Genomic DNA, 16,001 nt, shown 5'->3' on the forward strand with positions numbered 1-16,001 from the left:
ATCTTTGTGTGATGAAGACTCTAATGTCCCTGTGTTTCCATGTTGGTGATGGAGAACATGCTCATAAACACATCATTCATGTAGTTATAACACATTCAACAAACTCAGAGACGTGAGAAGTGTGTGTTCATCATGCACAGTGAATCACAGACTGAGTGAACACAGACGTGACACAAGTGGAGTGACACAAGTCATCAAATCTGCCAGTTCTGTTATGAAATATATGAAACATCAGCGTTGTTGTGGTCGCTGCTCTTTGAAACACATTCATGGACCCAAATTAACTGTTGTATGACGCAGGTTTTATGGGTCATGTGATTATTCTGTGTTCATGGTTAGTGTTTTTTTTTTTTTTTCTATACTGTTTTTATTTTTCTTGTGCATATTGTTGCTGTTTTGTTGGCTTCACAATTAAAATGACATTGTATTTAAGGGCATTATGGCAGTGTCCATAATGTAATTAATAAATACATAAAAAATTATGTCATATATGTCATTATTTCTGTTTAAAATTACTTAAATATGTAACATAATTTTGTAGCAATATGTTTGTAACAGTTCTTTAAAGATGTTTTATGTTTAAAAACAAAATATTGTTACAATTCACTTAAAAATATTCATTAGTTAAATGTAATTTACTTTGCCAACATTTTCTATGTAAAAATATCACATTAGATGTAACGCTTCTTTTTCAATAAAGTTGACAGGAGAGTTGTGGTTCTGTGTTCTGTGGACGTGGGTCTGTTGGGGCTAGCAGGAGGGGTTAGCACCTCTGTGTTCTCTTCTCCCAGGTTCACAGGTTCTGGAACACGTTTGCAGTGGCTGGAGTGGATCCACTTCACACTTTCTGCTACCTTTACTGCTGTCCGTGTCACTAGGAGCACCTGGAACGGTCCCGATCACCTCCTGGCCTTCCGGTTCTTTCTTCTGAGGTCCTTCACCACCATCCAGTCTCCTCGTTTCAGATCATGCAACTTTCGCTCTGCCAGTTGTGGCAAGACCCCCTTCACTTGGGCCTGTACTCGAGAGTTTTGCACAATAACAACATTTCAACTTTACAATGTACTGTTATATTTTTAGCCACAGCTTTCAGTCGAGTTCCAGTATCTGATGGTCTACCAAACAGAATTTAAAATCTTTTCTCTCTCCCGCACACTTGTTCTCATATACATTAACACTATGGGTAGTGTCTTGGTCCATGACATTCCTATTTTATCACAACATTTTGCCAACTTCTTTACTGTTTTATTTTCTTTCTCTACTGCACCTCCACTAGCTTGATGATATGCGGCATGTTGTCGTAAGTCTATTCACAGATATCCTCTTGGTGTAGAGTTCATAAAAGGTGTTTTATTGTCACTACTATTTTTTTCAGGGAATACCCACCGTAGGATTATCTCAAAAAGCAACTTTTTTACTACTGCACTAGTATCTGGTTTGGTTAAAATGGTAAATAAGGTTTATCATTGGGGCTGTACCATATCACCTTCTTTAATTTGCCACCTGCTTTTAACCACTCCCGTCTTTCTTCTGGCATGGCTTGTGTCTGCAAATCCTGTAAATCATCTGTAGTAACAGAGCATTTTGTCATGCACATATTAACACTGTCATTACGTGGCCTTACATGTATATGAGTCATGGGTTTATCTGGACAGGTTAAAAATCTTTGATGTTTCCCAAAATCTGGAATCAATGTAGATGTTGACTGTTTTCTTTTTCTCTTGTTCTAATTTAACCAAATGGCATGAAGTCTAAATTCAATCTGGTTTACCACTGCAAATAAAGTATGAATGTTGAAAATGTTTTAAAGAAAGGTCATATATTATCATCCCTGCACTGGCTACCTGTTCAATTTAGAATTAATTACAAAAAAGTATTACTTACATACAAGGCCTTAAATGGTTTAGCTCTTACATACCTAACCAGTCTTCTGATACGCTATAATCCACCACGTCCCTTAAGATCACAAAACTCCGGACTTCTGGTAATTCCCAGAATTTTAAAATCTACAAAAGGGGGTAGGGCATTTTCATATTTGGCTTCAAAGCTTTGGAATAGCCTTCCAGACAGTGTTCGGGGAGCAGACACGGTTTCCCAATTCAAAAGTAGACTCAAGACGCATCTCTTTAATCTGGCATACGCGTGACTCATCCCATAACCTCATACTCCAGTACACCTATCCTGAATGGCAACTACGCTAATTCTCTCCATCTTTTCTGTATTTTTCTACCCATCCTGAGGCATCTGGAGGTTTCTAAGGCATCTAGAGAAGGACCAGCTCCAGCTGGATTCTGCTTTATGATGGCTGGAGCTACCATCCTGCTCCTGTGCTTCCAGTGATCCAGACCCCATCTGCCCTCTGCACCCTCTGACTCCCTGTGCTAAACTGGACTTCATGTTAATCTACACAACTTCTGTTATATTGAACTTTTACCTGCACAACACACATGATGTTATTTCTATCTGTTATGAGGATGGGTTCCCTGTTGAGTCTGGTTCCCACAAGGTTTCTTCCTATTGCCATCTCAGGGAGTTTTTCCTTGCCACCGTCACCGTCACCCTTGGCTTGCTCATCAGAGACATTTAATTCATCATTCATTCATTTCATTATTATCTAGACACATTTTTCTCACACATACACACTTCCAAATATTTTCTTTTCTTTTCTAAAAAAAAAAAATTCTTAAATTTTTTGTGAAGCTGCTTTGAGACAATGACCATTGTTAAAAGCGCTATAAATAAAATTGAATTGAATTGAATATATCTGTGAATGATGATCCTGGCTAGGGTGGCTTGAAGCTCATTGTACACATTCCCATTAACCCATTATCTATTTTTCACAGAAAGCCTCTGGTGAAATATGTCCACTAATCGGGATCGTTACACCATTTACAGAACTTTTTTAGTTAATATGATTGCAAGTTCAGCATGTGCATGGGCCCACACATAATAGTGGACACACTGGGTCCACCCTGAAGCTGATCCTGGTGTTGTGTCTGTATCTTTATTTGCATGTATATGTAAAGCAATACAAACCTTGTCTTTTTTGATAGCTGACGTATCTTTCTAGTTCTTCCTGTTATATTACACCATTATATTCCACCTTCTCCATACAGTTTAAAATAGAACCCAGAACCAATCTTTTGCTGTACGGCTCAACCCTAGACTGCGTTGTGACAATGACAATAGTTAAAAGCGCTATACAAATAAAATTTAATTTAATTAAATTTTAACTGTGCTAATTGACACACTTTCACTTCTGCACCTTATGTAGTTTGGGATTCTTTTGGTATAATTTTAAATATGTGTATGTGTCTCAGTTAGTTGTGTTGTTGTGTCCATGGTCCTGGAGGAATATTATTTAATTTCATTCAGTTATTTAATAACAATAAAAGCCACTTTGACCTCTGACACTGTCCTCTTGCCTTTTGTACTAGACTTTAGCAATATTTTCTTTTGTGTGTATGGACATGCTTTTACTTTCACTAGTAAATATAGTTAAATTTTTAACTGTAGATTTTTTTTTTTTACTGTGCAACTTCACCAAGTATTTAAGTGATCTCCAATTGTATGTTCTTTTTTTTCCCACAAAGTTGATAGTTCAGCACAGTCTTTGCAGGTTTTAATAATGTGTTAAAAAGTTAATTTCAAATCTTCTTAATTGTTTTTAATGCTTAATGCAGGACAATAATTTGAAACTTTTAAAATTATGACTTTTTATCTGGGTAGTGTAATTTTAGCAATTTTAAAATCTTGTATTTATTTTAATAACTTCAAATTAAAAGTCAGTAACATTTTAGCAGAAAAAAAGGCATTAAATAATAAGATGTAGCTTTTTGGTTGTAATTAATAACAATTTACATTTTTAAAGCTTACTGTTTTAAAGCTAATGAAGTCAGAAATGTGAATATGAACCGATTCAAAGAGTCGACTCCCACTTCTCGAATGACTCATCACCTATAATTCATCTTTTTTCCTAAAGTGAAAGTGAAAGTGTTTCAGCCTCGACTCCATTTTGTGGAGGTTTTCGAAAGGTTAAAAGACAACATTTAAAGCAGAAAATGGGATATTAATGTAACACAACAGGGCCGGGTGACTAAAGGTGAGTAATTCATTTATTATTAATGACTTTATATAAGAACAATGTGATTATTTTGTAAATAAAACTCGTGTAAAACTCAGATGTAGGAAGTCTGTAATCCGTAGTGGCCTGGTACAAACTGAAACAGGTTTTGGTCGGGTATTACTACAGTATATAAAACCGATATAACTATATAGAGATTGTACAGGCGCTTTTTGTCATTCTGCATTTGGCCCATCATCTGTTTCTGTAAAAGCAACAACGCCCTACCAGACATACTTTAATGTGTTTCACTTCTTACAGTAGTTAAAAAAATTAAAGCTTAAGATGAAAATTAGCTGTAATGTAACTCTGGAACAATACTATGTAATCTTACGGCAACATTTATGGTTAAAAACAAATGATCATGTTTTTATTAAAATTAGAAACAAACCTGAAAAGAAATGAGATATTTAATGTAAAAGTACGCCCTCTGCAGGACATGTAGCCACATCAACAGTACATTTTAAAGCAATATCTTACATGACCTGGATGTTATTGAAATAAAAGTATATGTATGTTAGAAATTAGGTAGAAACTGTTTTCATGGTTTACTGTTTTAAACATTATTTTATATATGAATGTTAATATTCAATATATGAATGTTTTCTAGTTTCAGTTTTTAAATGTCTCAGTTTCTGCATTTTAATTTTTTTTGTTACTTTAAACTGAACTTTGGGCACCATAAAGCACGGACACGTGGCGAGGTCTTATGGGAAAAATGTTATTTTATTTAGGATAAACAGGGAAGGAAAGGGTTAAAAGGAGGGAGAATAGAACGAAAGGGAAGGAAAGGATGTAAAAAAGTGTACATGCAGTTCTGGGAGCAGTGTCCAGCTGGCAGAACAGAGCACGCGGAGGCAGCGCTCCTGCACGTTTCCTCAACGGTTCTTCTCGCTGACGTCCGTCGGCTGGACGGTTTTCCCAGCTGGGATTGGGGGCCTTAACGCAGTAGGGAGTGAAGGTGCCACGGGAGCTTGCGCAGTTCCAGGCTCCTCTTTAAAGTCAATGGGGTGGGTCATATCGCCCCGCTCGCTTGCCACTCTCTCCTTCTCTGGCTTCTCTCCCGTCCCTTTCCATATCTGCAGAAGGGGGTGCCCCCTACCTCGATAGATTTGGGTGCACGCCCATCACAGGCGCCCGCCGTGACAATATATTTTAGAAATTTTTGGACAAAATAATGATCATCGAAGAAATAATCAGCAGGTTAATCAGTATTGTAAATAATGGCTATTTGCAGTTTTGAGGTACACAGATTCGAGATACACTGAGTGTTAATGCATTTATATATAAACCTAAGATCTGACTAATATCTTTTAATTTTCTCCATCACTCCGAGGCTCCGCCACACATTTTAAAATATATTTTATACCACTGGGTCACATGACATTAACTTTTACTTCTATTACAAACTATTAATTAAAAATATGCAAAGGCCTGATATCCAATGTACTACATTTTAGAATTACCTTTGAACTAATAGATCACATGACTGAACAGTTACTGAAAATATGCAAAATAATATTCAATAAAAACAGGTGTGTCTGCAGGACATGTAGACACACATTAAAAAAAAAATTATAAATGATAAATAGCATTGAATATAAATGCTTTTGTCCTCTATAGGACATTTAGCTACATACTTTTTAACTGATTTTCAACCGATAGTTCACATGATGGATGTGATCTCGCACCACCAGTAAGAGAGGAATGTGCATATACTTCCCGTGCTTATTGGGGTTCCTCTGGGTTACTCCTGTTTCCTTCCACAGTCCAAAGTCATGTGGAAAGGGTAATGGCCGTTTTTAAATGGCCCGTAGTGTAAGAGTTAGTGTGTGTGTGTGTGTGCCCTGTAATGGATTGGCATCCTGTCCAGGGTGTACCCTGCCTTATGCCTGGGGTCGTATCGGATAGGCTAATCATTTATAGGATAAGCGAAATAGAGAAGAAAAAAGTAAGTAAGTGGGAGGTAACATGACCTGAAAGTTATTTTAATAACATAATACATTTTCCCATACAATATAGAAATACAGTGGAACCTTGGATTGCGATTCCGAAAAGCAGGTTCGTATATCAAAACACTTCCTCATAAGAAATAATGGAAACTCAAATTATTCATTCCACAGCCCTAAAAAAATAAATACATAAAAAAATGAGTACAAAATATGAAGTAAAAATAAAACAAATTAACTTTCACTTTACCTTATAAAAAAGAATCGCAGCAGAGCCGTGTTTATGTTAGTGAGGGAGAGAGTGTGTGTGTGTGTGTGTGTGAAGGCAAGAGGAGAAGGGGTGTGTGTGTATTTGTGCGTGTGTGTGTGTGTGTGTGTGTGAAGGCAAGAGGAGAAGGGGTGTGTGTGTATTTGTGCGTGTGTGTGTGAGGGCAAGAGGAGGGTGAGGGGCATGCCGTCCAATGACATGCACACACACACAGACACACACACATACACAAAGTGCAGACTGACACAACGAGAGAGAAAATAGATCTTTACTCTCTCTAATAACACTTGTTTTTGCTTTAAACACGCACACACACAGGTGGTATAATAAACAATAAATGTGCACTGAAAAGGATGCCTTTTACACACACACACACACACACACACACACACACACGTAAACACAAAATAAAAGTGTGTGGGGTAGAAAAAACATTTTTCAATCAATGCTTGAAAAAAATTTGTTCATGAGGCCCTTGGGAGACGCTGAAGGAGAGAAAAATGCAAGCTTATGTGATGTTAAAACAATCCTTCCATCTTTATTATGATTAGTCATAAGAACTCTGTATCAGTAGTGACTGATTAGAATCCTATGGGATAAAGGCATGACATTGTGTTTTTAGTGCAATTTAGCATAATATTTCTTTATTTTTAAATCTCATTCTTTTTCAATGAAATTGATTTTATGTGTGATTGATTTACTAGTGTAAGTAAGGTTAGGTTTGTTACGTACTTCCTATCTTCAGCAAGGCATAGCTGGCATAAAAAGTGTGAGACCATCATAGAGCAGGACATTATTTGTTGTGTTTTTGGCACAGTTTAGGCAAGATCAAACAACACATACGTATTAATTACTAAATTTAAATGTCAGTGTATATTCTTTCAGAAGAGGCATATAGGTACATACTGTAGGGTGACAGCGGAGAGAGGAGGCAGAAGCACTCAGGTGGACTACATCATGTGTTTACGTTGTGATCTGTAAGAGATCAGTGACTGCAAAGTGTTGGTAGGGGAGTGTGTAGCCAGACAACACAGGATGGTGGTGTGTATATTGACCAGGTGATAAGGAAGATGAAGAGAACAAAGGCAGAGCAGAGGACAAGGTGGTGGAAGTTGAAAAAGGAAGAATGATGTGTAGTTTTCAGGGAGGAGTTGAGCTCTGGGTGGTCAGGGGGTGCTTTCTGTTGACTGAACAACTACAGCTAATGTGATCAGGAAGACAGGTAGGAGGGTACTTGACGTATCATCAGGAAAAGGGAAAGTGGACAAGGAGACTTGAAAGAAGTCCAGGAGTGGATACAGAGAAGAAGTGGGACACCGAGAGGACTGAAGAGAGTAGACAGAAGTACAGGGAGAGGCAGCGTAAGTTGAAGGTAGAGGTGGCAAAGGCTAAACAAAGAGCATATGAGGATTTGTATGTCTGTACATGTTGGCAAGGCAGAGAGATAGAGTTGTGATTAAAAATGGATTAAAGATGAGGATGGAAATGGACTCACAGGTGCCAGGAGGGTGATGGAAAGATGGAAGGAGTGTTTTGAAAAATTGATGAAAGAGATGACAATGAAAGAGATGACAATGAAAGAGATGACAATGAAAGAGAATGAAGAGTAGAAAGGCAGTTGGTCCTGATGACATACCTGTGGAGGTATGGAAGTGCTTAGGAGGGTAGCAGTAGGGTTTATGACTACTCTGTTTAACAAGATCTTGGAGAGTAGGAGGAATGGAGAAATAGAGGAGAACCGATCTTTAAGAACAAGGGAGATATAACTAATATTAATAACTACAGAGAAATAAAGCTGATGAGCCATACAATGAAGCTGTGGAAAAGAGTAGTGGAAGCTAGGTTAAGGGCAGAGGTGAGCATTTGTGAGCAGCAATATGGTTTCATGCCTGGAAAGAGTACATCAGATGCAGTATTTGCTTTGAGGATGCTGGCGGAGAAGTAGAGAGAAGGTAATTGTGAGTTGCATTGTGTTGCATTGTGCAAGAGAGGAGCTGTGGAATTGTATGAGGAAGTCTGGAGTGGCAGAGAAGTATGTTAGAGTAGTGCAGGACATGTATGAGAGCGCTAAGACAGTGGTGAGATGTGCTGTAGCTGATTACTCATTTTTGTGACACAGATTTTTTTTTTAACCCAAGAATGTTCTTTAGGGCAAAAATGTGAAAGTTATTGTGTGGAAGTTTAACTACAGTACATATTTGTGTTTTTGCTTTCCAGGAGTGTGATTCTTCAGAACTCAACTGCGACTTTGTGGATACCGATGTTCAAAGATGGAAAATCCTGATCTTGACACTGATAAAAAAAGGTAACCTGCCATATCTAGGTATTTCAGTCATTAAATATTAATAGGAGTACATATGAAAGAAGTAATGTAACAGTGTAAATAGTAAAGTTTCACTATTATGGACAAAATAAGGATCACCATGAAATTGATTTTGTTCATTGCAAGTAAAATTTTAGCTCTTATTAAATTAACAAGCTAAAATAATGTTGTGCAGTAAACTCCAGGGAGAGCGACCAAAGTTAAAAGGAAATTTCTGTAGATAAACAGGATGGCAATCTAAATACTAAAACATCATAACTGCCACTTTTAAGTGTCCAAATACTTATATTCTACCTTATTTAAATAATAATAATATTCTACTTTATTTATTTTTGAGAAATATTTGCTTAAAAAGCATGTTTGCTGTATCTTTAAAATAAATGCTACTTTATTTGTCATATTGTTCGTAAGTGTCCAAATACTTTTTTGGATTGCTGTATGTTACGGTACGTCACTGCAGGTTGAATAACCACTCATTTAGGCCTTACTTAGGCCCTTAAAAGATAGCATGACATGAGAATCTTTTAGAGTTGCACCATGTGAAAGTGTAAGTTTCAAATCAATAAAAAATACATGTTTCCCATGTTACCTAATGTCAGTCTGAGACCCAAATACATTTGTAAAAAGATACTGGTCAGGTTCTAGCCAAGTAACACATTTGCTGTGCAAATCATGTGTAAGCCTAAAAATCTCTTTTCGTCTGCAACCATGGATGTAGGAGCTCTTCACAGGAAAGGTCTTAGGACAAAGTAGTGGAGGAACACTAGTGGTTTTTTATTTACAGTCTGTGATAGTTTAAAAAAAGGGAATATAAGGTTGTGTGCCATAGTGTAAGATGTACATATCTAAGCACAGGCAGGTGCAGATGGTGCAGGTGTGGTGTCTCTCTTGTTGGAAGTGGCCACATGAAGCACTCGAGCAGTAGCAGCCAGAGGCAAGGAAGCTGGAGCGACCACCGGAGGAAGGCAAGGGTCACTTCTTAGCTGGTGGCTCGTCTAAGAAATGCTCCCTGGAGCTCTCTTGAAATCTGTAGGAGACAAGAAAAAACCATGAGTCTGAAAACCACACACTATTTACCTGACTGAAGCTCTGGAGGCCCTTTAAAGTGCATTCTCTCTGAGTGCATTGAGGATCTGACCCTGGTGCTGAACGCATGTTCTGTTTCATCTCCATTTGATGAATGAGAAGCGATGGGATGTGTTTGAGTGCTGGCTGTTAGCCTGCTGTCAGAATGAACTTCAAACTTAAAAAAAAAAAACATGCATATCGGAAATGTATATGGATAAACCATTCGGTATCATATTGACACATTTGTAAAGTTGTCAAATTGTAGCGCAGCCACAAAAAAAGCTTTTTATAGGGGGAAAAACAGCTTACGCTGATAAGGGAAAGGCAGCTGTGCCCCTTAAAAGTGTCCTTTCTGTTTTTTTGTTTTACTCCGGACAATTGGTAGTGGTCCCGGAAGGTACTCTCGCGAGAATGCACGCACAGGTAGCGAGAGGTCGGCGGTGACGCAGGAGGTCACCTGGTCTGCCTTTAAAGCGCTACCGCGAAAAAGCGAGAGGGGTGTAGAAATGAGAAGTAGTGATGGGAAGTTTGAATCATTTTAGTGACTAGTCATTTAGTTCATTTTGTTCTTTTGATCAGAATATGTCTACATACACAAATTTTGTCTATAGTTCCAGTTATGAAAATATTACAGTGCAGCTAAGGCCATATAATAATAAACAGAATGAGTAGCTCACCATCATATCTTCCAGTCTGAGTAGTTCGTTCTCTTGAATCTATTACACCGCATAGCGTCTATGGGAGTCACGTGGCAAAAGAACGAACGATTCAGGACCAAAGACTTAAAGGTAATTACTCATTTCTGTTTCCTGTATATAACATACGGAGGATTTGCGATGCTTTGCGCATGCGCGCCCAATAGAAAATGAACGAATCAATCTCCGAGACTACTCGTTCATCTGAGTCATGTTAAAGATTCTTTCGAAAAGAACGAATCGTTTATGAACGACCCATCACTAAGAGAAGAAAACAGGTTGTACTTTTACAAGAGAGAGAGAGAAAGAGAGAGAGTGGAGACAAACGATCAATTGGATTTACCGTTTTTTTTAATTATTAATCCTTGCTGGACATTTTCACTACCCTCTTGCTCCGTTGTCTCTTGCTCTGTTGTTGTGGTCCAGGAGCGCTTCATTACCGCCGATGAAACCGATTCAATACACACACACACGCGCGCGCGCTCCTTGCAATAATCCAGACATTGGACATTTATTTCATACGCTTACACACACGTGTATATTTGTATATATTTTGTAAATATAGTGTTCTGTTTTTCACCGCTAAGAAGGAACTTGTTGAAAAAAAGTTGAAAAAGTGATTGACAGGTGGTAATTTGTGTGTAACTTATCGGCGGCTAGCTCCACTTGGGCGAGTAACGTGTGGGGTTCGACGGCGCCGTTGTAGGAAAGCAGGCGCAGCTGCAGGTCGCCTCGCCGGCTGAAGCTTGCTCCGGTGCCTGCGCTGCGTCACCGTAGGAATCCCCCCCGATGTCCGTTGCCGGAATCTTAAACGCGCTGCTCCGCTCGCCGCTCTTTGCTCGCGCTGGCCCCGTCAGCGAGGGTTTTCCTACTCCTCAACTGTTCTGCTACTCGGCGGCCTGCTTGAATTCTCCGGATGTCCGCTCTAACCCGTTACTCTCCCTCCCACTTCTGACACCAATGTTGCGGTTTTTTTTATCACTAAGAAGGAACTTGGAGAGACGAGTAAGCTTCCTTGCTGCCCAATGCAAATAGCTGGGAGTAATTTATTAAGCAATAAGAACGAATCTTAAATAATTAAGAAATAGCATGAACAGCATATTCAACAAGTCACACACGAAACCAACAGTCACTAAAACACACACACCTTACCCACACCCAATCTGGCCGAAGCCACAAACCCAAACACCTTTCCCCAACAGGGTGAAAACACAACAACCCCTCCCGCAAAGCATGATGGTTGCTAGTCAAAACCCCGCCCCCGGTGCACCTTTGTCTGTTAGTTTGTTTATCACTTAATCCACTTTGGGTTTGTTTTAAATGTTGTGGCATGTTTGTGAATGTTAACCCTCATAATAACAGCACTGCTATAAAATTCTTTGACCCTTACACTGAAAGGAATAACATAACATGAAAATAGTAAGGGAACATTATGATTATTTTTATAAATTCTGCGCTAATTTTGTTTTCTTCTTACTGTAGTAAAACTTCAGCAGGCTACTTTACTCACATTGATATCACTGTCTATTAGGGTTGGGTCGATAGACGATGCCATCGCCCATCGCCGATGGCCGATAGACATCACGATGCTGATCCTCCGCCCCGCCCCAGCAGTAACCAGCTCATGAAAAACACACACTTAATCACACTATGGCCAAATGAAATGCATGCTTTCAATTCCCGCATCTTTACTTATTTTATGATTATTATTATTATGAGAAAATAGTAACAAGGAGGTTGTTAGCGATCACAATACAAATTACAGTGAACTCCAAACGAATTACACATTTGTTTACATTAATAAATGAGGCATACACAGTGTTGCCAACTCGTCAGTAAGGAAAGTAGCTATTGGCTGTCGTAGAAGTCGCTAGATGACGTCATCACGTAATTTGCATAATGCACGCTGCACAGTGAAAAAGCAGTTTTACCTGCTTCTCCAACGTGATCACATGCCAGCATAGAACAGTGTTCAGCGATAACTAATGCCATGGTGGCTTCAGCTTTTTTTGAAGAGTCTTTTTTTTTTTTTTTTACCATAAATGGCAGTCTGTGGCAAGTTGAGAAGAGTCAGTACAGACACATCAGAGTCTCCAAAAGTCTCCAGTAACACAAGAAAAAGTCGCCAGATTTGTCGCTAGTCGCTTTTTAAAAAAATTGTCGCTAGAGGGATTTGAAAAGTCGCTAAATATAGCGACAAAGTCGCTAAGTTTGCAACACTGGGCATACAAAAACAGCAGAAAAAAATCGAAAGAATTTTAATTAAATTAGATTAAATAAACTACACCAAATATGGCTTTTTCATGGTTTTACCATAACGAACAGAGCTTGAAACAAAAAACAAGTTTAAATATGAAGGTTTCTGGACGGAAAGACTAACATGTTTACCTTTTCTTGCTTTTATAAGCTGCGAAGTAGAGTAACAACATTACCCGCTGTGCTGAACACACGTTTAGATGGAGCACTGGTGGCACATATGCACGAATATTTGTGAAATTTGTAAATTTCGTCTGCGCATTTTTTGTGCGGACAACTTTACCGCAAATCCTACACACCACTTCAGACGTATTTCATGGCTGTCCTCTTTTATTCAGTCTAAAGCCAAAGTATTGCCAGATAGCTGAATTTGCACCTTTTTTACCAACCAAGTTTGTCGACGCCATGATAACGACACAGATCACTGTGCCTGTTCATGCCAGAGTCCCGTGGAAAAGACAAGTGGTAATTTGTGTGTAACTTATCTTTATTTATTTATGGTTTGGTTATGGGTAAAACAAAGACCATGCGGGTCAGGTAGTGGAAACGGTAGGCTATAATTAATAAATTCGTTATGAATTAATTATTTAACAACTAACCCCCCCTCCGCCTACGATGACGCCGCCATCGTCCATTGCGATGTTTTACATTAGACATCGTACAATGCCAAATTTGTCACCGTCTCCCAACCCTACTCCGCACACGTTAAATTTATTCCAGAGACAAGTTCTTAAGGCATAAATTTCATATTGCAAAATAAGAAAATAATGTAAATTCAGATAACCCGTTCCAGCTAACATTATTGATATTACCATCACATATACTCGTATATATATATTAATCATATTTTTGTTTATAAAAACAATCAAAACATTAAGAAAAGACATGTAAATGAAGTACTGCCATGGCGGTTTTGGATAAGACAAGTCGGATTTCTACAAAGCGCAACAGGTAATGCTTCAGGGTCTAGGCTTCTGATTGGCTCTCTGTTGATTAAGAAGGCTCCTAACAGCACTTAACAGGGCGTTTTGCGTTTTCATGTGGACAAAGATATTTTTAAAACGTAGTTCGTGTGGACAGAATTACTTTTAAAAACGAAGAAGAAAAATCTTTTTAAAAATATCCGGCTACGTGTGGACATGGCCTTATAGTTCTGCTTGGTTCAAGTCTATATTGACAGTGGGCTACTCAGTGCATGCGCTTTTGGCACTAACACATTGCGCACCCTATGTAAGGTGCGCCAGTGATGCTGCATGCTTAAAAAGGGGGCAGAGTAGAGAATATCTGTGCATATTTTCACAAGTTCATCTTGTCTACGTCCGAGTCTAATTCGCCAAAGAAAAAAGCTACCTAACTTCTGCTCTCTCGCACGCGCTCTGCGATATTACATACACACATATACACAAAAAAATCACCACTTAGATATTTAACTACGTTAAGAGCTCTCCATTGGATAATTACTGTTAACAGTAAAACCTAAACATTTGGTCGCATAAAATCGCAAAAAAAAATAAATCAAGTGTTAATGTTTACAAGTGCAAGTAAGAGCATTTCTCAGAAGATTGGGACTAAACATCTGTGTAACCTTAAGAAAACCACTTCTTAGTGAGGCTAGTCTATAAAAAGGTTTCAGTTTGCTAGAGAGCATAAAAAAATGGATTGTGGAGCATTGGAAAAAGGTAATGCGATCTAATGAGTCCAGATTTACCCTGACAACACAAAGTTGATGGATGCATGACGCTAAGAAGAGAGGCAGATGAAGTGATACAGCCATCATCAAAAATAGACAAATAAATAAAACACAGGGACTGCACTGCTGGTTTAACTGTATATACCATGTCAATGTCCCTTTTGGCTATGCTTTGTTCAAAACCTTTGCTCTCTACTTTTGTATTAAAATGTTTCACTAGGGTTTGGTGTGTATCTGTGGGGATTTGTGCTCATTTATCGACAAGAGCATTAGTGAGGTCAGGCACTGATATTGGGTGAGGAGGCCTGGGTACAGTCAGGTGCTAGTTCATTACAAAGGTGTTCAATGGACATGAGGACAGGACTCGGTGCTGGACACTTAAGTTCTTTCACTCCAACCTTGGTGTTTAATGAGGCTCACTTTTGTGTATTGGTCTCTTGCTTCTGGTGAAGGGGAATTCACCAGAGAGGGCCAGGGGTAGCTCAGTGGTTAAGGCATTGGACTACGGTTCGGAAGATCCCAGGTTCGAATCCCACAACCACCAAGTTGCCACTGTTGGGCCCTTGAGCAAGGCCCTTAACCCTCAACTGCTCAGATGTGTAATGAGATAAAAAAATGTAAGTCGCTCTGGATAAGAGCGTTTGCCAAATGCCTAAATGTAAATGAATTACAATGTTGCATGTTACAATTTCCATATAGAATATTTATTGAGAACATATGAAAGGAATACATTGACTAAAGTTTTAAAGTTCTTTTTTTTTTTTTTTTACTAAATATTTATGAGTTAACAGTTTAAAACAGTAAAGAGCTAACAGTAAAGCTAACAGTTTAAAACAGTAAAGAGTGTATATAAATAACTAAAGGACTGTCTGTAATGTTGTGCAGTAAACTCCAGGGAGAGAGACCAGAATCAGCAGCACCCAGCTGTATCTCCATGAAAAGTGATTGGTCTATGGATCGTCCTACAGGGTTTAATGCTGGAGACTCCTCACCTCTACACAGGTAACGTCTCCTCACTGTTAATGTCACTGCTGAAGTCACAGTTAAAGGGAAATTCATCCAGATAAACATGGTAAACTAAATACTAAAACAACATATCTGTTATCTTTAATGAAGACACTATTAAGTGTCCAAATATTTTTTGTCTTTGTAAGATATTTTTTCTTTAAAATGTCTTTGTGGTAACTTTAAAATAAATGCCACTTGGTTGGACATAGTGTTTAGGGATGTAGATAAATTATGTTTCTAAGTATGGATTATTTGTCCAAGAACGTTTTTGCTCACTGTTTGTTCTGTCATCACAGATTATCTTAATTTAGACACTGATAGGACACCAAACCAAAAGAATGTTCTAGAGTTAAATCAATATTCAACCAGGAAATCTCGCTAGATGTAGTAGTAGGAGTTACTCTAACTACAAAGAGTTAATCTGGGAAGATGGTTATAGAATACGCCGTCCCAAATTGGGAAACACTGAATGAACAAAGGATTAAATACCCTAACTAACTTAATCTAATAGGGAAGAAATCCCTTTATTTATCATGACTTGTACAACAATGCATAAATACATAAACCCACATTCAAATTGGAGGATATCTATAAAACCGCTCACAGCTGATCGTGCACACT

The 16,001-nt window shown here is 38.4% G+C and overlaps 1 protein-coding gene across 1 annotated transcript in view; it reads left to right on the forward strand.

The window, feature by feature from the left end:
* Nucleotides 1-15,309: 15,309 nt before the first annotated feature.
* LOC128533817 (NACHT, LRR and PYD domains-containing protein 12-like) overlaps nucleotides 15,310-16,001 on the forward strand; it is a 75,917-nt gene continuing 75,225 nt past the window's right edge. The window contains exon 1 of the mRNA XM_053508077.1: nucleotides 15,310-15,374. Within this exon, the coding sequence (XP_053364052.1) occupies nucleotides 15,325-15,374 (50 nt within the window). The 5' untranslated portion in view covers nucleotides 15,310-15,324. The remainder of the gene's footprint in view (nucleotides 15,375-16,001) is intronic.

The sequence above is a fragment of the Clarias gariepinus genome, chromosome 12, assembly GCF_024256425.1.
Source record: "Clarias gariepinus isolate MV-2021 ecotype Netherlands chromosome 12, CGAR_prim_01v2, whole genome shotgun sequence".
NCBI lineage: Eukaryota > Metazoa > Chordata > Actinopteri > Siluriformes > Clariidae > Clarias > Clarias gariepinus.